At 40.8% G+C, this 22,104-nt stretch overlaps 3 protein-coding genes across 4 annotated transcripts in view; 1 reads left to right on the top strand and 2 right to left on the bottom strand.

Moving 5' to 3' along the window:
* LOC146472528 (polycomb group RING finger protein 3-like) overlaps positions 1-22,104 on the top strand; it is a 114,288-nt gene that overhangs the window by 71,364 nt on the left and 20,820 nt on the right. The window lies entirely within an intron of this gene.
* On the bottom strand, positions 1,433-21,662 carry LOC146472529 (polycomb group RING finger protein 5-B-like). 2 transcript variants are annotated; one of them, XM_085119311.1, is made up of 10 exons: positions 21,078-21,656; positions 20,189-20,300; positions 15,229-15,331; positions 13,244-13,299; positions 8,236-8,328; positions 6,581-6,716; positions 5,593-5,677; positions 4,823-4,960; positions 4,108-4,188; positions 1,433-3,889 (listed from the first exon to the last, which is right to left on the bottom strand). In XM_085119311.1, exons 1-10 carry the CDS (start codon positions 21,090-21,092, stop codon positions 3,839-3,841), a joined length of 870 nt encoding a protein of 289 aa, XP_084975437.1. In that variant the 5' UTR covers positions 21,093-21,656; the 3' UTR covers positions 1,433-3,838. The 2 variants fall into 2 exon arrangements, with proteins under 2 accessions (XP_084975437.1, XP_084975438.1); XM_085119312.1 differs by lacking the exon at positions 5,593-5,677 and having other exon boundaries at positions 4,823-4,958; positions 21,078-21,662.
* Positions 9,521-13,204, bottom strand: LOC146472530 (uncharacterized). The gene has a single exon (XM_085119300.1). The coding sequence runs from the start codon at positions 12,138-12,140 to the stop codon at positions 9,837-9,839; it is 2,304 nt and encodes a 767-aa protein (XP_084975426.1). The 5' UTR covers positions 12,141-13,204; the 3' UTR covers positions 9,521-9,836.

Raw genomic sequence — 22,104 nt, 5'->3', positions numbered from 1 at the left:
CTTGGATTTTTCCTTCACTGAGCTACCACTATCTCATTTATTTAATTATTTATTTTTTTCTTGGTTTGTGGTAACTGTGATTACGTTTTGAACTCTTGAACATTCAAACACGCTGGTCTTGAACTAACATTTCATTGTCTAGGTAACACCAATAGGCAGACAGAGCTAGGCATGATCATTTTCCTTACTGTTATTAAACAGGTGTTTTTAAAACACGTACGTGCCGTTTTTCATTCTCTTAGTAAACACGAACGAATTCTATTCAAAACCGACAAACAACGTGGGACACAAACAAAATCGCTTTCATTTTCTCGGGAATTCACACTGAGCGAGAAAAAACAAATTTCGAAGGCCATTGTGTTCATTGTGCGTTCAGAATTGACCTTGCTTTTTCAGCGGAGTTTTCTTTGTAGTTCTTTTAGCCATTTATCGTAAGTTAATATCAACCTACCATCACTCTATCGCGAATGTTGTAAGCCGATTGGTTAGTTCACTCGCTATCTGTTATTAATAAATGAGAGACTATCGCAGTTGTATCTGTAACTTAAGCAGCTGCGAAAAGAAAGCTTGAAAAACGTTCAGGCTTGAACGGGATTCGAAGCCATGCTGGTGCAGTGCTCTACCAAATGAGGTATCAAGCCAACTGGGAGCTGGTCATATTGTGAGTTCGTAATATACCGAAGTACCGAAGAGATATGTGATAGATAGTTTCAAGCAAAAAGGTGCTCGACACTCGCATTTTTTTTATTTTAGTGAAAAGTACTGCGCAGTAGAGATCTTTAGCTCATTACAAGACTGTTACTGCGGCAAATGGTCTCAATATTTTGTTGAATGTTGGGCTTGGGCTTCATGCGAAGGACGATTTCAATGTGTTTAGTGTGCGAGCTGTAATAGATCTCCTCCGGCTTTTGCCGCAACTAACGGAAGCATTCCAATCCGATTTATTCGTTCGCTTCTTTCTTTGTTTCCGTTTACAAGTTCCCTGTGACGTAAGGCTAGTGAATTTCTACACACTGAAAAGCATCAACACGGTTCACTGCACTTCGTTCCCTGCCCTCAACCATTCGGACAAAAACATTCATCACATTTATAACAACCTAGTATTCGCGTACGTTTTGGGGGATCATCCACATTCCGTAGAGTACCAAGCCAATTGTCTTGTTTTACCAAAACGTTTAAAATCTCCCACGCCCAGTTATATTGAAACATTTCAAAGTCGTTGAATTAGACAATATTAAAGAGAAAGACGTGTGCTTGGGTCATCACACTCACTGATCGAACGTTCTAACCACTCGTCGCGAGCTAATTGTAGTTCACGTGTGGCACACGTCCCGCTTCATGTTGCTAGAACTGATGTGTCCAGCGAAGACAAAAATGTTCCTTTTGGGGGAGCGGATCTTTCCTACGTAACCTGGATAATGGAACACTTGCCAGAAATAACAAATGAAGTTTTAATGTGTTAGTGGGTTTTTTGATCAGCCACAACAATTTCTAATAATAATGTAAAACGGAAACTATTTATTATTTAAATCTTTATATTACTTTTACGATGATATTTTTCTGCAAACGCATTATATTTCTATTTACAATATTTACACTATTTTAATATGACTCCAAGAGAGTTATTTTATGGCAATCTACCTGTAATGTCTATTTTCCAGGGATTAACGATACATGCTCTATTTGAGCTCTTTTGCTAACAACTGCATTGATTCTCACAAACTATTTTAATTAACAGAATTGAGAAATGTCCAGTTAAAATCAACCACCACCACCCCCCCCCCCCCCCAGCCAAAAAAAGAAGACTATTGAAGTGAGACAACTGTAGACTACTAACGAACATTAAATTCCTTCAAGAAACTCAACAATACTGCTTAGGATGGATAACAGGGTACGCAACAGGGACCGCTTGATGTTGGACTGGAAACGGCGCGGATAAGAAAACAGGGAACCTAACAATAGCAGCTACTATTCAACAGCGAATATAACAATATAAAAACATATAAGGGCGCCTAATATAATGACTTAGTGTTGTAGTGATGATAAGAGAGACTCAGGATTACGTTTATAACAAACGGAAAAAACTACCCCGTGATCACGCTCGCCGTTTTCCGTTTCTACGTGAAGTTGAGTATTTTCGTGTTAGCACCAAATGCCAGAATTATTTTGCACTACTTCGTGACGTAAAGGTCAATCTGACGCTTACCGTTTTCGGTAAACGCAATCCTGAACCTCTGTACAAATCAGACAGAATAAAGATTGGAATTGCCGGATACAACTATATGGGGATCATGAAAACCTCACATTTGACAGTCACGTTTCCATCATTATTGCAGTTTTCGTGAGGCACATCGCATCGCATCTCATAGCTTGCATACATTGTAGTGTAAATTTAGCTTTTTTTCCCTTTTTTTTTTTTCAGAATTCACAAGCACCCAACTTTCTACAATGTCATTTCCCCTAGTCTCTTTCGTAATTTTAACTTAATTAACATGAGTGACGATTTTGTCTTGGGTGGGCAAACTGAAAAAACCCTTAAATGATAATCAAGGGAAAGAAGAAAACAGTACGGTAGCCGAGAGCTCGTTCAGTGCATTAAAGGTTTGCATATAACCGCATAGCTTTAGCATTTTTCTATACTTGATGAAATAACTTCATTCATACGCGTCAAAACTGCATTTTTGTATGTTTAGATTATAAGAAATCCAACTCGAAAAGGATTTCGGTAAAGATTGCGACAAAATATACCCTACACCCCAAGTTTTGACTCGAGGAAAGCACTTCAAAAACAATACAAAGCATTTTTTGTGTTTTATACTCCGATAAAAGTTGGGTTTTTTTTTTCTGATCCTGACTCGGAGCTCGCACATCCGTCCGCTCTATATTCTAGACACCAAAATGATTATACTCCCTGTTATACTGCGATACAGTTAAAGGCGAGAAAGATTGAATAGAAAGAAAAAAAATAGAGTACCATAAACTAAAGGCCTGTAAACACGAGAAAAATATCGCTGCTGCAACATTCGTGGCTTAATCGTTCCAAAATGTTTTTCCTCTTGCACAGACTCACGACGTTTGTTGAAAATACAAGAAAGCAAGTTTTTTTTTTTTTTTTTCAGCGAAAATCGTTCTTCCTTTGTACAGGCCTCTGCAACTCATAAGCGCCGATTTTTTTGTCGCACTACAAAATTCAATTTTTCTCGCTCAAGGCTGCGGCTTCAGTAAACCAGCTGCGATTTCGCTGTATATTTGCTGAGAAATCCTGCACATTTGCATCAAGTTTCAAAAATATTCGAAGCTCCTGCGACATCGCGGCGATAAATAACGCTGAAATTGACGCGAGTTATACGCGACATTTAAAACTGCAACTTGAGAGAAATGAATGTTGCATTTAAAGGTGCGACAAAAATTGCACTGAAACATCGCATGTGTAAACGGGTCTCAACCCCTTAAACCCAAATATCAAAGAACAAATTCTCCTATCTTGTCTTCATACTTCTCTTGTAAAAGTTCTGGGGAGAAGTTATTAAAATATCGAGAAAATTCACCTTGGGTGATCATATCCTTAATTCTCATGACCTCAGGAGTTAAATAAGCATTCATATTACAAGGAGAAACTTGATGCTGATCAGTGTTCGGGCTTAAAGGGTTAAAGTAAAAAAAACTAAAAGAAGAGAAAGAAAAGAAAATTGCAGTAGAAGTGACATTAACTTAGTATGCATCATTAGCATTTCGAGCAGTAAGGGAGTGTCACCCATCGCCTGTGAAGGCCATGTTTTTTTAGTTCTTATATTTTATATTTTAAATACTTCTAAATACTATCTATTTTTCCATTGTGTCATAGGAAGTCCAGTTTGGGTCGATATTGAAGGGTTAAAATTGTGTTGCCCTGCAGAAGAGAGAAGAAATAGCGGTTAGACAAAAAATAACGCTGAGAAACAAGTGATGATAGTTGCTTAATAAAACGGACATTACAGACTGCCAGATTAGCAAAAGGATAAATTTTTCTTAGATCCCATTGAAGTAGAAATGGCTGGCTGCTAGTATGGGCTTTCGAACCAAAATACACTCGAAAGTTTTGAAAGTTTCAAGGATTATTTTTCTTACCTTTATCCGCCATCTTGTCATGAACACAAACTCCAGCGTATGATCTTTACCCATGATTTCACCGTTACACATTACCTCAACCTGTCAAGTCAGAACATTTTCCTCATCAATTGTAACAGCAAGCAACTGATGTCGCTCGTCATCATGAAGAAACACGAGATTACAAAACAAAACTAGCTAACTGTCCATCCTAAGTGCAAGATTCGTAAATGTGATGTAAGTTTAACGGCGGATGACGGCTGCAAGGGCTGCCCCCTCTGCTCATCATGATTATGCAATCTTATCGTTTTTATATCAATTTTTTAGCGATCGATTATTACTTATTTTACGCAGTTTTTAAATATTTTTAATTTTTCCGGCTTTATTTAGTATCTATTTATTTTGTTTCCCCAAATTAGTATGGGATTTCCCCACGCTATACAAAGACATTGGCAAGTTAATAAAGTTTCTTATCTTTATCTTAACTTATCTTACACCCACACCGAGGAAAAAGTCTTTCCCGGCTCCGGGTCCTAGGAGAATATGATGGGTCCAGATTAACAAGTAGACATATCGTCAATTATCGGTGCACTTTCGCTACCCATCAGTCAACGCGAACAGACTGCAGCAATGCCTTTCAACTTAATTTCTCAGAGGGCAGTTGATTTGAAAATGTTAAATGCATGGTATATTAGTCTTAGTTTTGGGAGACCGCATGGATTTGAATTTTATTCACCTGATCGACAGCAGAAAGTTTCAGCTTGAGTTTGAGGTATTTCTTGATGTGACCGATTGTGGTTCGTGAAGAGCATCGTATGTACTTCCTGACCAGTTCCCACATTGAACCATTTAATTTCGAATCTTCCATTGATCTGAAAATAACGGACGAAATGGGAGAAAAATGTGAGTTAAAAACAGAAAAAGGAAACACATGGAAGGGCGCCTCATGAAAAAAAATGATTTTCATTGTTTTAAAGAGTGGTTCTTTTCGAAAGGTTAATGTTAAATCGACGATAAGTGAATCGCCCCGGCGAAATCAAAATACTTGGAAAACTTGTAAATATTTCTCTTGAAAAACGTTGAAGAAGCCGACGGTAACATTTTAATTCATGAAAGGGTTTTCCTCATTAATCCTTTTGTTTCAGGCGTTGTCGTTGCCGTCATCCATATTGAAGCCTCCTGGGACCGAAATTGGTGACCGCATGCGCACTGGCATCCGAAGTCTTAGACGATAACAAATACAATATCATCCAGCGAAATAGCCTGCGTCGCAAGCGTTTCCGTGCTGTTCCGGAGCAAAGAAAGACCGAGGAACGAGGTTCTCGGTTTTGGCCGCGCGAGAAATGAAACGAGAGCCAAACCTCCCCGCTTACTCGCGCCATTTTTCGTGCGGTCCTTGCTCGGAAACAGCACGGAAACGCTTGCTACGCAGGCTACCAGCGAAGAGACATCTATTTCCAATGAAATACAAAACGGTGTTTGTATTAGAAAGTAACAAATCTATCTTTCGGGTGGTTTTTCAGACCCAGTGTGCTCAGCACGTGATCTATTTTTACTTTCTCCGGATATTAGTTCCTCCTCGTCAAAACTTCTGTAAAAGGAAAAAATGGGAATAAACTATTTGCTGGAAGAGAAAAATAAAACAAAAAAGGTGACGTAAAAGGAAGCGCGTGGAATCGGATCTCGTCAAATAGCAGTCGCATACGTTGCCGTTTTCTGGGTCGTTACACAATGGTAGTGTGGGAGGAAGTGTTGCGAAACAACTAAAATAGGGAGCTTTAGCAACGACGACGGCGACGGCAACAAGAACGTCACAGAAAGCAACAGGTTTAATAACCAAAAAATTTCTCTGCCGTCACTGGACGACTAGGACGAGAAATTTCCGGATGGGACTTTTCATGTAGGACGTAAACACAGGACTACGAATTTTTCTTTCTCTTTCTAAACTTTGGTGCGGTTTCCAAGAATCAGCTGAAGAATTTAACTCCAGGAAATTCCACATACATTTGACATTCGAAAGCAAGTTGGAATAATCGTGACGACGTTTGAACAAACGCGAATTCATTTTAATAGTGATGTTTTCCCTGTCGTCGCCGTAATCGTTGCTAAAGTTCCCTTATAACAGCCTCTTAAGAGACAAGTCAAGCGTTTTCAACAAAACCAAAGAAATCAGCAAACAAGTAATAAAACAATCAGAACTCGAGAAACTGCGGCAAGTGAGTCAAAAATTAACTTCGACAGTCATGTCAATGTTTTCCCCTTTGCAAGTGCAGAGCACAGCAACACAACTTTCTATACTGATCAAATATAACTAGTGAGCTGTACTATCTCTGTCATTGTGAGTGCATGCTTATCTGTTTCGCTATTTTGAACACCAAATCGCGATCCTGAAGGTAACCGAATTAACTGCACTGAAGGAGGAGGAGGAGGAGGAGGAGGAGGAGGAGGGGTGATTAAACGAGTAGAAATAAAGACAGATGCGATTATTTTAAACCTGAGGTACTGTAGACAGACACCAATCTGTGGATCATCTCGGTGAAAGTTTTGTGTACTGTCCGAGTCATCCGAATGATCTGTCTTTCGGGACATGCTTCTGTGTCTCTTTGGAGGAGGTTCGTCGATTCCAAATTCTACAATCCAAAAATTAAAGATCAATATTTAGGGCAAACACCGATCACTCCATCGACGTCTAATGTGTGCATAGACATTGAGGGCTGGTTCACACGAGCAACGTAAACGCAACTGCAAGCACACGTGTGGACTACCACAACGCAAATGCAAGCGCCAACACAAGAAATGGAAAACTGATTTTTCATTTCCTTGAGCTTGCATTTGCGCTTGCGTTTGCATTTCACGCGTGTGAACCGGGCAAACGCAAAATGAAAAATACTCGTCCCATGCCTCTACGGTTTACGTTCAAACCAAGATGGCGTCTTCCTCCGTCATCTTTAATCTCGTTGCCAGAGTCCTCGTTTCCCAACTGCTGGTCTAGGGTACCGCGGACTATAGGAACAAGATTGCCGCCATCTTGCGATACTGAAATGCGCGTGCGTAGCTCATTCTGCTTGGGTTTGCGTTCGACGTGTGAACCAGCCTTAACCCTTTACTGATTTAGCGAAAAAAAAATATGACGTTGTGTTCCGAGAACGAGACTCAAGGAGAATGATTATGTTTAACAACAAACCAAAATTTCGAGCATATGGAACAACACTGTTCGTGGAGGTTATTATATTCAACAATTATTTGCCAAATGATGATTTTCGCCGAATATTAAAACTGCAAAACATGACAAACAACAGACACACAAGTACTTATCACACAGAAAAATCAATGAAGAAATGTGTTTTAATGTAAAAAAAATTACATCAAGATACAAAAGGGAAAGAATGCAAAAATTAAGGATGGTGGAAGACATTACGACACGTGATACGTGTCAACCAATGGCGTGCGAATAAAGTCAAAGCCTAAGAGCTATAGTTGCCAACAAAAGGGAGCGTTTGAGCTTCCGTTTCGATTCCAATGAAACTGAACTTGAGGAGATTCAAACTCCGAAGGAGTGCACGAGATTCGCCATGACAACCTGTGAGTTTCTGACCAAAAGAGAACGTGACTTGAAACTATGTTCATCTATCGATCGTTCTCAGAAGCTTAGTACCATGTTAGTACAGGTTTAAAGCCGATGACACACTACGCAATTTTATACGCCGATCGCCGCGATCGGCGAATATAATCGCCGATAACTGGCATGTAAAATATCAGCGATTAAATTCGCCGGCATTCGCCTTGTGTGCCTGGTGCAGCGATTGCGATTTTCGCCGATCGCCGCGATCGGCGTATAAAATCGTCGATATCTGGCATGTCAGATATCAGTAAAGTCAACCAATCAGGATGGGCTATTTTATCACATGACTTTTCAAAATGGCGGATAGCAGTGATACGATGGAGCCTGGGAACAAAGTCAGGAGAGTGCCAAATCGCCAAAAGGTCCGCAGTAATCGGGGGCGAAAATCGCTTGCGATCAATTCGCCGCGATCGGCAAATAAAATCGCCTAGTGTGTCGCCGGCTTTAGACGTAGAATCTCAATATTATGACTTCCCCATGTTCAACCGGATGATGTTTACAAACAAATCAAAAATTTATCGGTATACCTTCGTGTTTGTGTTTGTGTTTGAAGCCGCCATTGCCGTCTTTTTTTCCTGAACGAAGAGATCTGTTGAACTCCTCTTGTTGGCGTCTCTCTCCTACAAAAAAACGAAACGGTCAAATATTCACCAGTCGATTTAAACAGGCCCGTAATCTTTTATCCACACAAACAAAAGTTACAGAACAGAAGCGCTCTTTAGCCTTCATTTAGGGACGGTTCCTTCTTTAGTTAGTGCGCATGCGTTCTGCGCAAACGAAATGCTTCGAGAAACTAGGATTTTTCAATAAGATGGCTCCTAATGCAAAAGGAATATTGCGCATTTTATGCCTATGCGGGAGGTCAGATCTTCAAGGCAGGGCTATCGGAATCCAAAAAGAATACCATTCATTGTTATGTACTGATTTGAACTTCGTAATTTTTGTTGCTTAATTATCTCTGAGAAATGTATGGCTAACCTCAACTTTCTTTTGGATTTCAATAGCCCTTACTCAGATCTGCTTTTTCCGCATAGCCAAAAACCACGCAAAATTATTTTTGTAGTTGGAGGCGCCTTCCTTAAATGGTCACAGTTAAGGAATTCAACTCCGAACAACGTGCAATATATAAAGGTCTGACAACTGGAGCGGAAAGATTATGGAGAAGAATAATCATTACGACTAATCCTGGCAATTTCATCAAATAGAAATGAATTAGCAGGAAAACAGATGCATGATGACTCATCGATGCCAAAATCTACAATTCCATCGAATTATCGTTCGCCTTATAATGAGTTATTAACAGTATTCGTGGGACAGCCCGCGCGGCTTATCTTGGCTGCCTGGTAAAGACATTATTAACGTAATTAAAGTTAAGATTGTTTCTGTTTTTTTTTTTTTTTTTTCTTCCTCGTCGCTTTAGTTGACGTGTTTTGGGGTAAGGATATGGCAAACCATTGACATGAGCAAAATTCCTATCTCAACACTAGCGTGATAGCATACTTGCATACTGACAAGATTGGCAGTTGGATAACAGCTCTTTGCGGTAATTCACGTGAAGCTTTGCGGTTCTTTCGTCAAACGCGTGACAGCACGTACCGTTGATTTTCAGCTCCCATTTTTTCCGGCTTCCTGGAGTTCAGGCGTGGATGCTTCCCGTGGAATCATTTCCCGCCAAAATATGCCATCTGGCATATTTTGGCGGGAAGTGTTTTAGAGGGAAATATTTCCACCAAAACTACAGTAGCTATACGCCAACACTTGTTTTAAATCTTCCTTGTAATCCCACGCATTCAGAATACAGGTAGACACAGGTTTCATTTCACAGCTCTTTTAATAAAGAATATTTGGCACGATCACACGATCAAATGACATGCCGAATAAACAAGAAAGCGAAGAAAGCAAAACACAAGTAAAAGCGATATGGTTGGATGATGTTTGATCTACATTTGACGCAGAATCCTATTTACAAAGAATAGCTTTTTTCGTAACACGATGCCGCATAGGAACACTAAAAATCGATATACTTATATCTTTCATACCCTATTTACATAATTTACATATTTTTTGTATATTTCACATTTAACTATAAAATATTTGAATGCATTACGCTTTTTTCAAGCTATTAAAGTCAGTTTGGACGCATAGCTGGCTCCAGCAAAATTTCCGCCAGTTTATTGATATCACCATCTGCACACTCTTTCGGGTGCGTGTGCAGAACATGAATTATTGTCTCTTGATCCCCCTCAAAAACGTTCTTAAGCGTATCAACTAGTTCGTCAAATTTTTCTTTGCTGATGGTATTATCTTGCGAGTTGCTACTGTCTATTTGATCCCGTTGGCCTCCCTGGCAATAACGATAATGGGCTGGCGGGGGCTCGAAATAACTGCCTGTAGCGTATGTGCATTGTCCCGCACCCGCGGGATATCCCATACCCGCAGGTGTAGCGTAAGGATGTGGAGGATACGGCGGCCATTGGGCGGGTGGAGGGGGACAAAACTGGCCCATGTCGTGGTGGTAAATGCGCGGAGGTTCTTGATACGGCAGGTTTCTGGCCGTGTAATCCGAAGCCACTGGATGAAGGTAATCGTTGTAGACATTTCCTTCATAATACCCAGGGTAGTAATGTTCACCGCCGTAAGGAACGCGGGTGTGATCGTATGGGGCGCCCGTAGCTTGTCCACGCCCACGGACTCCAATTTCGTGGGACCGTCCACCTTTCTCGACCTGAGACTGAAAAGTCGTGATACAAACCCTCGGATCCCTCACAGTTGGCGTCGATGGACTTACAGTGCAGCGAGGCTGAGACTGGAAAGTCGTAATAGAAACCCTTGGATCCCTCACAGTTGGCGTCGATGGACTTACAGTGCAGCGAGGCTCCAAACGCGATTGGACAGGTTGAGGTTGCGTGGAAACCCTAGGGTCTCCTACAATGTTCCCATGGTGAGTTCTAGTTGACGTATGAGCGCTAGACTCCACAGAAGACTCGGGGTTCTCCGGGGAGGTTCTCACCGTAGCTTTTTCCTGTTGTCGTTGCGTGTCTCTTTCCGGGTGGTAATATTTGCACCGGTTACCAAAGGTACAGTTCTTCAAATACGGGCAAATTTTGGGGTGCGTGGCTGATCCTTTTCTAAGAAAGTCGTCCAAGGAGGGTCCTCGACGTCCCAGAGGATCATCAGGGGGCATAAAACGATCTCCGACAAAAGTGTACCCCAGTGACCGCTGCTCAATGGTTTCCTTCCATCGTGGATTCTCTTTGTGCAGATCTCGAAAATTGTCATTGGAAACGATGATGCCGCCATTTTGATCGGCTAAATCGACGATATACTTGTCGTCGTAGCAAATAATATGGCGATTGCCACTCCATCGAGAAGGCGTGAACTTTAGAACGTTTTGTCTGGAGAGTTCATCAAGGATTTCCTGTTCCGATATCGGACTCTCGGGCCGAGGCTTTTCTCTTCTCCACATGGGTACGAACACGGTTATGTCATCATGTCCTCTCCTCATAAAATACTCAACGCAAAGTTTTATCCCGCGACAAGAAAACACTCTCTGGTTTCCATGATTCATGGCCACATTGCTGCCATCGATCACAATGGGCCGCAAGTGATCCGGCACTTGGAACGGTTTTACGTGCTGATCGAAAAACTCCTGCTTTCGGGTCTCAATCGTACTCGTGGCACCTCTTGCATTTAAGATTCGCTTTTCTCTGAGTGGTAAAGATGGAGAACAACTTCCGCGTGCAAGAGGAAGCAAATTAGTGTCTTCTGAAGCGGAGCTGAGCTGAAGAGATGACGCGGAATTTTTAACAAGTTCTTGGAGAAGCTGATTTATGTTGATTTCTGTGCCAAATGTTCTTACGACCGCGTCGATGTCTTTGTCTTGGTAATGAAGTTTGCGCGCAAACTCGCGCATGGAAGGCGGAATGTCCGTTGTGTCCACGGTCGAATTTTCAGGAACGTTTTCAGCATCGTGCTCAACATCATCGCCTCCTGCAAATTTCGTAGAACTAGTATCGAGTCCATGTTGTTGTTCGAACGCGGCAATCCTTTGCTCAATTTCAGAGATTGCCATCGTGACAACAAGATCGTCACCCTGCAGGAAAACTTTCGAGTCGTTGAACGACAGCACGGCGCCAGTAAGCTTTTCTATCTCTTTGCCTCCATTGCCGTTTTTCAAGGTTTCAAACACGGCGGCCGGTAGTTCAAGACAGTGCTTTGGGTTAGTGCTGCACAGCGACGATATGTAAGTCTTTGCTGTTTCTCGAAGCTCCTCGGTAGATCCTTTGAGACAAATCCACTGTATTCCATTGTTGGGATTAAGTGTCAGTGAAACTTCAACGCAGAATAAAGATCGCACTCTTTCAACATTCTCTTTCAAAAGCGTGGTTTTGTTCTGCGCGATGACGAATTCCGTACTTTGATGCTTCGCCATTTAAGATCTAGATTTAAAGCGTTTCTTAGCGATCCAGTTCAAAATGACAACAACGGAGAAGTCCTGCTTGTTATAAATATAAAGGTTCAAATGGAATCACATCTCGAGAAAACAAGGAAGTTTTTTTCAGCCTATTTATATTAGCCAATCGGAGCGAATCATCTCTTGAGGGGTTTCCCCGAGTAAAGTCTTCCGGTGTTTTCAACTGATCAACCACAAAGGCAAGTTCATGCTTGCTCGTTAGCATATGCAAATTTAAAAGTGCTATAAAATTGCAGTCTTGAAAAGGTAGACGGATAATTAACTCTTGTTTGATTTCAGAGCACGACGCTTTCGATAATAGAAAGCTACTGAGTAATATCACCAAGAAACGCGCATTGCGATGATTCTAACCTGTGTATTTCAATTCCTCGAAAGAACGACAAAAACAGGTTTCTTTCCTAGAATAGCTAAAGTGGGAATTTAACAAAGGCTTTTAAAGCACTGACTGGACTGGTTTTTCCGCGAATCAGTTTGGAAAGCGAAGGTAGTAGTGTAGTCACCAGTAAACATAGAAACTAAGTGGGCTGGCTATGACTCAACAAAACAAAGAGAGTCACGCAATCCACCTGGTGGTCAAGGGAAGTTGTTGCTATTTTTGTAGTCATCAATACGCTATTGTTAAGAGCATAATAGCTGTTATGATTGGCCCTGTACCAATATGGTTTCGTTTGGAAGGTAGTTAGCGCTGAAAGGGAAAGTGAAACTTAACAGTTCCTTGAACTTTGTGTTGCCAGGGAAGCGGAAGAACAAAAGCCGAACGTGTGCCAAACAACAACGCAAAATACTCTCGTCAGGGGAATTTACTTCAATTTAAAAACAATGTTCAAGACAAGTGAGTTTCGCCTTGTCAGATATTTTGAACATCGTGGAATGATGTGAACTGAACACCCGGAACTTGAAATGGAAACCAAGGCAACTATATATTGACAACTGAGGCGAAAGTAAAGCACTTTATTAAGAGAATTAACCATCTAAATGATGCTTTATGGGCACTTTCTCAACTTAATATCAAAACAACAGATGGAAATTGAAAGTTAAATGAAACAAATATAATTGCTTACTTTCTTGCAGTCCTGGTACCAACTTAAAAATAATATCCTCAAGCATTTGATCTGACCTAAATGGAAAAAAAAAAATAGAAAATAAAAAAATGCAGTTTCAATGCTGCATTTGTGTGTAGTGTTTAAACATGGGCCGCAAACAAGATAAACAAAGGATTTATTTGTCCACAGGGATCGGGAGTTAGTGAAAAGGTGATTACGGTTCTGTTGAAACCAAGCCGCAACGAACCTTGACATGGGACTCGGTTATGCGTCTGTAACTATAATGCATTTTAATCGCCATTTTTGGGAGAGGTTCGTCGGTTGAACTGATGCGGTATCAACCGATTCGAGTTTGTCATAGTTTCTAATTTTCAACATAATTTATTTTATGGAAACGTTTACTAATTTATTCACTTTGGTAAAAATCCTGAGTTCCTGTTTCTCTTAATCTCAAACTCGCGTGAGTGATTAGAAGCTGTAAGGTGGCCTGCAGCTGGAAAACGCACAGTTTGTTTATATTGGTCGCTATTCTGGGCAAGACAGTGACCTTTCCGTGGCCCATATTCTTCAATATGCGCTATGCCTCAAATCGTTTTTAAGCATGAATTTTAATGACACCTCGGTGGCCGTTCACGATTCAAATAACCAACAACAAACTGCATTGCGTTTCCATTACGATGACCTTTGTTCTTACCGATTAAAGCTTATCCACAAAAACGAACGGAATTTGTTTCTTTTTTACGACAGCGGATGCTGAAACAACGTAAATCTACTAATGACAACACTCTGGTCTTCCGACTAATTTTCCGCTTTCAAAAGGTTGTAATTCATCGGAAATGTCTTCATGAAGAGACTTCCGTAAACAAAGGGTAAAAATATATATTTTTCACTGTCTATTTTGGTGAACTAAGCCGCCCATGTCTTGTTTTCAAACAAAGGATAACCTGACGAGCTATATAAGGTGAAGGGTGTGGCATAAGATTTTATCCTGTTTTTTTGTGTAAAGGCTTAAGTCTTAATTGTCCTATATAAAGCGACTGTTAGTTACAAATTCAAATAACCGACGTTGAACAAAAAAGCGCTCAGACATTAATTCTGTGACATAAAGCTGAATTGTCGGAGTGAGCAATCCTTTCCAATATTAAATGCCCCTTGGTTCTCAGCCTCTTGATCGTTGATCAGAAGGTGTTAATTTGAAAGGGGAGGGGTGGAGGAGGGGGCGTAAGCATGGTAATCCTTGAGGAGCTCTTCACAGCACTGATGCTTTTGTTTTCATTCAGGGGAAACACTTTGCAGCTGATTTCTATACTAAGGCATGAGGCCACACAACTTCGTCAGCAGTGCCAAGTGCTCGTGTGATGGGCGTATGGCGAAGTTCCTTTTTTCCGCTTAAACTAGAGCCCAGCGGGTGGGGAAATTTTATTATTCATGCCCACTTAAAGATGGCGATGATGTAAGTAACCTTTCTTAAAAGAAGTAATAGAAAATATAAAAGACGCATATTGAGGAGAATCGAATCGATTTTTCCTTTCTTCTTAAACAAATGACCGACGCCGAACAAGCCGCGCATTGTTAACTTTGTCTCTCCGGTTGACGCAGCCAACCTCGGTTCCCATAAACTTTCGAGTCTGGGATTAAAAATACCAAAGTGTAACAAACCAAACAAAAGCTGTTGAAAACGGTTTTTTCCTGCGGTACTATTTGTTATGCGTTACGAGGTACGGTAGATCTTACTTTTAGTGATTGTATAAATGAAATTCTAAAGTGTGACAAATCAAACAGGAACTACTGAGCAGTACTCTGCATGCCACTCCTGAGGGGACACGGTTTATGTCTCATACTTATGTCAGTGGATGAAAGCCTAGCTAATGTGTTGGGCGATTCACGTGATTTTAGCCACGGAGTAACACTTTCCTCAGTTTGTTGGCATATAAAGTGATTCCTACCGTTTGAGTGTGTGGATGAAATCCCGACGTTTGACAATTCATCGAACACCTACCCACCTTAACATCTCAAACGGGTTTGTTTCATGGATGACCGTGGAGCACTGAGGGCAGATATTTTCTTCGCTGTCTTGTAGATTCTGTACGATGCAACTCCTGCAGACTGGTATAACAGATAACGATTACAGACTGCCAACAAGCGCGGCTCACCAATAAACCAAATATTATGTACCGACTGAAATAACGAACGAACAGCGATCTTGCGAGTCGAACGCTACGGGCACAAACCCTAGCCTCCAACTACCTTCCTTTTACGCTCGGTACAATCATTTACGCTCATTAACTGAAGAGCTTTTTGTAGGTCATTTTCACTGGGTTCAAATTTTAAATGACACTACCCTGGATATTCAGTGCTAAGAACAGCGACTTTGGTCTTGTTAGTATGCGCTTTACAGAGATTAATACACTTGCAACCAACAATCTGGGTGCTAATGATTACATGCGGCATGCAGAAAATGATTCCGATAAACATTGTTAACAGTCTCACGAGGATTATTGAACTCGGTTGTGAACTTTTCATTGAGTTTCCTTTCGTGTTTGCATGTAAAACAAACGGCCCAGCTTGTAAACTACAAGTGTAAAACTTTTATTAAATTGACCCCTGGTTAGTTCGTCGTTTGTTTACTGCGGGAATCTTGTCTTTTCCCCTCGCGCGCGAGAGAAAGAGTGAGGAGGCATCCGCGTAAAGCGCAACTAAACAATTTTTGTTTGCGACATTAGGTGTGTCAACACCAAAAACAGAGTTTTATTATCAAGAACACTTGCGACCATGCAGACGCTTCTATCACAGATACATTTCAAGAAAACTGATTCTGTTTCCTGAAGGAGTCCCAAACCCCTGGCAAGTTCTAACTCAGCGCTACAGTCAAGATCTATTTCCTTGGGGGGTTTTCCCTAGTCAGGTACCCGGATAGGGTGGTTTCCGCTTTTCAAGGAAAAGATTTTTATATCAAATGAATCAGTTATTATCCCTGGCGACGGGCTGAAAGCAAAATTTATCCTTCTGCAGACTAATCCATTTTACCGATCACTTTTCCACGATTTCTCGGAGGTCTGAACCTTACGAAAATAAAAGACACAAGTGCCAAACCTGGAGGGAAAACCCCCAGGAAATATAATTCGAAAGCAGCAGCAGCTGCAGTGCTCAGCTTCTATTTCCAGTACACAGACAAACCGGAACAGCGAAAGAGTTACTTTTGGAAAAGTACTATGGAAGGTAATAAAACATTGGGCTTTGGTACTGCGCCAGGCAAACAATTCGCTTGCTCGTCAGACTTTCGGTTTAAAAACTGTCAGTTACGTATTACTGAAAATTCCGTATTCAAGGAAACAAATCGTTGGACGGTCTTCCGGGGGAAAAGCAAGAAACTTTTGCCCGTGAAATAACCAAAAGTTTATATCAGTCTTAAAAAATGTGAAACTTACCAGCCAAAGGTCTTACTAAAACAGCCGTATTATCGAAAACTGGTTGGAACCAAGTGTTAGAACCTAACATAACACCGACCTAAAGGTCTTCGCATGATTTCATGATTTTCATCCAAAGGTCAGACCCGAACCAGGTTAGCCTTGTGTAATAAACGGCCACGGTAAATTACTAATCCGGCAGTAGGTATGATTTATCGAATGATCGCACTTATGAACAGTCTTGAAAGCTCACTAGGCGGCAGGCACTTTCTGTTATAAAAACCGAGAACAAGGCCCGGGTGCCATGATTGCTCGATGAAGCGAAGCGCAGCGCCCCGTATGTGTCCCGAAAATCTTCACCGGTGTACTTCCATCCCATAACTTTCAAGTATCTGAGAATACTGAAGGAGAGTAAAGATGTCCTCCTAGCCTCTAAAAACTTCAGTTTTCAGCTCAAAAACCTCTATGACGTATATATAGCAGTTGTTCGAGGATTTACGGTGTACACTTTTCTGCAGTAAAGACGGAAAAGCCTTTAATGCGTTATACGTCGCAGTGATTTCAGTCGCATTCAATACAATTCAAGTTACAAATCAGAATCGAATCTGCACTCTGTTCGACTTAAATTAAGCTACCCGCCTCTCAAAGCAAAGTGTATTACTTTCGTGGCTACGAAGTATGAAAATGTTTGGACTTATAATTTTTCGCCGGACGATCAGAACTTCGAACAAAAAATTCATGGCACAATTCGAATGTTTTTTCTTGAAATTTTGGACGTAGTAAACGCACTGGGACAATGTAACGTGTACATATTGGCCAATTTGATTATTGAACACTGTTCGGTTTAGATAGTCCAATCTGACGGCCGAACGCAACGAACTCCAGCAAGTCAGTGGACGGCATACTCAGAACAAAAACAGAACAACGCAAAGCATCGATGCACAAAATGAAGAGTGTATGAATTACCAACGAATATAAACGCGGTCGCAGATCTGATCTTGGATGTTGCAACGACTGGTCACGCAGTTCCGGGAAGAAAATGATAATTAACGTCTCAAATTTGTTGTCCAAGCTTAATATGGAGTCACAAAGTCGTAATGTCTTGTGTGTTTGCAAATTCCTTAAAATTGCAATAATTTGCACATTTCGTTGAAATAGACATAATAGCATTAGCAATTTTTGTTCGAGACAGGAAAATTTTTCGGAAATATTTTTTCGTCGGAAAGTTGATGCGTCTGAAAATTATTGTGATTCAAGTACTTCTTGTTTGCGTGCCGGCTTTGAGGAATTGAAATTGAATTGCTGCGATTCCTATGATTTTTCCGAAAAAATGGAGCCTTAATTTTAATTGATCGATAAACCGTCGCAACATGGGTCATCACATTTATTCCGAACATATTTCTTCAGTAATTGTTGCTCTATAGAAATGCTTCACTTGGTCGGGTTTAATTCAAACGTAAACAAGTTTTAAAGTGCGCAGTGAACCATTTAATCTTTGCTTACATCTTTTGTCGTGGCGCGCTTCTAGCCAAACGATGAAGCTTTAGGAGATGAAATTTGAAGGAGATTACTCCTCAGCTCAGCAATACCCGCAATATTTCACTTCTTCTTCTTCAAACGCATCGCGCAGATGCCGCACTGTTTCAGGTTTGTTTGCCGTTCATTTTGAATTGTTTTCTCAATAAATGGCCAAAGCTCTTTGTCATTAACTATTGCATTGTTCAAAGAAAAATAGTTAGACAGACGAGTTCTTTTATCTGCACAATCAACTTGTCAAATAAAGAAAAGCAATTAAAGCCCTATTCATCCTTTTTTCACGAGGGCTTTTATTGATGGGTTAATGATGCGAGTCTGCCTTTATCGTGACATAAATCCACCTAAATATCTGTACTTAGGTTCTGTTTTAGTCGGTGGTTGCTTGCTTTTTACCCGCTAATTTTGCATGATGCCCGAGACGGAGTCCACCATTAACAGCGGGTTAACACCAAATTGGTAATCTGATAAAAAGATTTGATTCTTGTCTTAGAAGAGATTAACAAAACGGCGTAGTTTATTCAACACATACCATCCTTTGACCTTTCTCTCCCGCGAAGAAATTAACCGAAGAAAGCAGTTTGTTTTTGGTTGGTTTTGGTTTCATGTTAGTTCATCAGAATTGCTGCCTCGGTGAAGCTTCTTGAACACATATATTAACAATGTGCGAGAGGTTTTTAACCAGATCAACCTTCACATATCGAGAGTACAAATTGTCGGAGATGAAAGGTTACATTTTTGACATTCAATTGAGATTAAAACTTTGGAATTCAAGACTTGAAGATTAGGACCAAAGACCACTTAAGTATTGAAGGATTTCAAGAACCTTTCAGACGATATGTCAAGTCAAACAGCACACATGCCTCAATTAATAATCGTGTGTGTTTTTTTCTTTTAATATTCAGATTTTCAAGCGACAGTCGTTTCTCTTATAAAATACTGTCCATCGAACTGTCGAAATTCTGTTCATCAAACTGCTAATCCAGTGAATACATGATGTTTACATTAATGATAAAGTTATCACACTTTGTTATCGCATTGTTCAGCTTTGAAAGACGGCGTTACGCTTTCCTGTTTTGACTTGTAACAAGACATCACCACAGGACCCACTCTGCCGATTTTTTGCTACGCGATTTCCCATTGTGATACGGTAAGTTCGAGATTTCTCAAACGTTTTAAATTGCGGCCTATCTCACTTTACGCAATAAAACACGGTTTTCATAACCTGGAAAGCTTAGATTATTAGCACAAACAAATACAAAACCGCAGGGGCCATTAATATTGTACAATTTTGTCTCGACGGGGCTGCTTCCCGTTTCAAATAGCGGCGAAAATTAATCTTACCACGAGGTTACTCGATGTTAGCCGCAAACAACTTCGAAACCACGGGAATTCTTGCTTAAGGACTGGGCATACAGCGAAGCGATTTTACGGGAAATTTTACCGAGACAGCGCTGGCCTACTTAATATGCAAAACGAAGCTATACACAAAGGGCACATCTTTATGGAAAGTAATTAAATTTAATCACACTCTGGCGAAGTGCGAAAGATATCACTTATAGCTGTCACTAGCAGGCCGGCCAGAGCATGAACAAATCGACCTGATCAATAATTGGTTATTGTAGGATGCCAATTTCCCGATCGATCTTTGAGTAGCAAACTTCTTTGTAATGATCAAAAAGCGAGAGAAACAGATTACAAAAAGCCACTTCACATTGTCTGCGCGCGTGCAACGCAGAATGACAGGCTTTGAGCGTGTTATTTGAAAGCCTATGAACGCATGGCGTCAGCGATAAGTTAAACTAATAACAAAATAAATAGCCTTTGACGACTGTGCATAATAAATGAACATCTGTCGGCCGGCCTTGGGGCATAACAGCGCTAGAGAAAGGCCAACCTCGCCTGTTTCTACAGCAATAATTCCACCATCTTTCAACGCCCTGGGCCGCGCATTGAGACAAGGTGTCGAAATGTTGGAATTGTTTTGGTAGTCAATCACTTTACCGCCACTGTTTCTACCTACATGTGTGTAAACACTCGGCAATGGTTGTTGGCTTGATCAAATATCCCTTGCATAGTTCACACGTTATGAACGGGTTCAACTCCTCAAGCTTGATTCTCTGCTCCTTGTTTGACTAGAAAACACAAAGATTGTTTAGCGGAGATTGCCGGTAACCATGGCAAGCTTATAACCTATGTTCTCCCTCACGTCCACCACAAAGAAACTACAAAACGTGTTAAAAAAAATTCTAGGCAACATAGCGATTTTGGCGTGAATTGTCCGAGGCCCAAATAAAACCTCACGCCCGTAATTTCATCTGAATTTGTGTCAACAAGGGAGCTGGCGTTTAAACGATCTTAACAAATGGATAATGATCATTGATTTTTCTTTGATACGTTGCAACATTAAGGTTTAGAGCAATATGACAAGAATTGAGTATCCCCGGTCTTTCAATGAGTTAAATCAGTTCACACAGCTCCGCTCAGTCCGTAATTCGCATCACGTTATCTGTTCTATGACCTAAAGAGGATTTCTCTCCTCTCACGTCACTGATTTCCACTCAACTCAGAGCATGAACAGAACCCCTGATGTAAATTGCCAAAGAAATTCATCTTAGTTTATTCAAATTAATGGCCACTCTTTATAAGGTTTGTTCTATTCTTTAAACGTTTCCCTCGCGTGCAATTTGCTGTGAACGATTCAACGCATGACTTAACAAGTTACGGCGTGTGGGACCGGCTGTTTGGACGATGCACAAGCAAGCCAAGTCGTCTAATTCGGAAGGACTAACTTGGCTTGTTCGCACTCGCCTTCAAATTAATCTTCACGGCAAATTCACCTTCGAGGGATGTTCTTCAAGCATGTGTGCTTGTTTAGGGATGAATCAAGGGCAGTTTCAGGAAATACTTACCCGCAGAATTGCCATTTCACAACGCTGCAATTTCAGGCCCACCACGATGAACTCAGATATTGACAAACCTTTTATCGCGCTCTGTGGATTGCGGTTTCCTTTGATAGAGAATCCCGGATGAGGCGCCGAGCGCTTATTCGCTTAGATGTGTTTCCTTCGCTGGCTAAGGGAGCTCCTCATTAAAGTGAATCGCCTCCGGTGAATTATCTTCACGGTAAAGCCTCCCTTACGACTATCATTTTTTCCCAAATACGAAGTCAGCTCGCGTGTTGGCGGAAACTATGACCCGACTATGGCGAAGACCACCCGGCAATTCACGCTCCAGAATTAACATACATCTCTCGCTTTTGATTTGTCTAGTTTCTGTAAAAGCAAAACTGCCAGTATATTCTGTCACAAATTATGACATCTGATGATGTTTTCACAACGCTGTTATCAACCCTTATCTAAACATGCACGATTTCCTTCGCGTGAAGACGTAGATTAAGCGCTATCAACTCAAATAAACCAGCAATGCAACAGTGTATATTCAAAATATTAATTCGCACAGACAAATTATGTTAGCATTCAAGTTGTATCCGATAGATGTCATTTATAATCTAAACTGAATACTGATCAAAGTATATTGTTACTTATATGTAAAATTCTATTGAAAAAGTACAAGTGAATAAATAAATATATTTTTAACAAGTTGAAGTTAAACGTAACTTTTTTGCCTCAATCATGCACATATATCGTGGTCTATTGTAGCTGGAATTACTGTCCTTATTCTTTGCCCGAGTCAGACAAACCGAGTAGCCACCATTGAATTTGTTTTACAATGTCTACAATGGACTACAATCAGACAAGACTCCAGCAAGTCGCCGGTGCCATGAGATTCTGGAGATTGAAGTAAGCTCGAGATTATAAAACAACTCTGAAGTTAGCCGTAGGAGGTTCTCATTAGCTTCGATTAACAGAGGGAAAGGAAATTTCTTCATTACACTTTCATTTCTCCTAAAACGTGAATAACATATGGGAAATTATT

The sequence above is a fragment of the Pavona decussata genome, unplaced genomic scaffold (genome assembly GCF_977016875.1).
Source record: "Pavona decussata unplaced genomic scaffold, jaPavDecu1.1 SCAFFOLD_98, whole genome shotgun sequence".
Lineage (NCBI taxonomy): Eukaryota > Metazoa > Cnidaria > Anthozoa > Scleractinia > Agariciidae > Pavona > Pavona decussata.
Note: the sequence above shows the minus strand (reverse complement) of the source record. Positions and strands in the feature narration are given on the sequence as shown.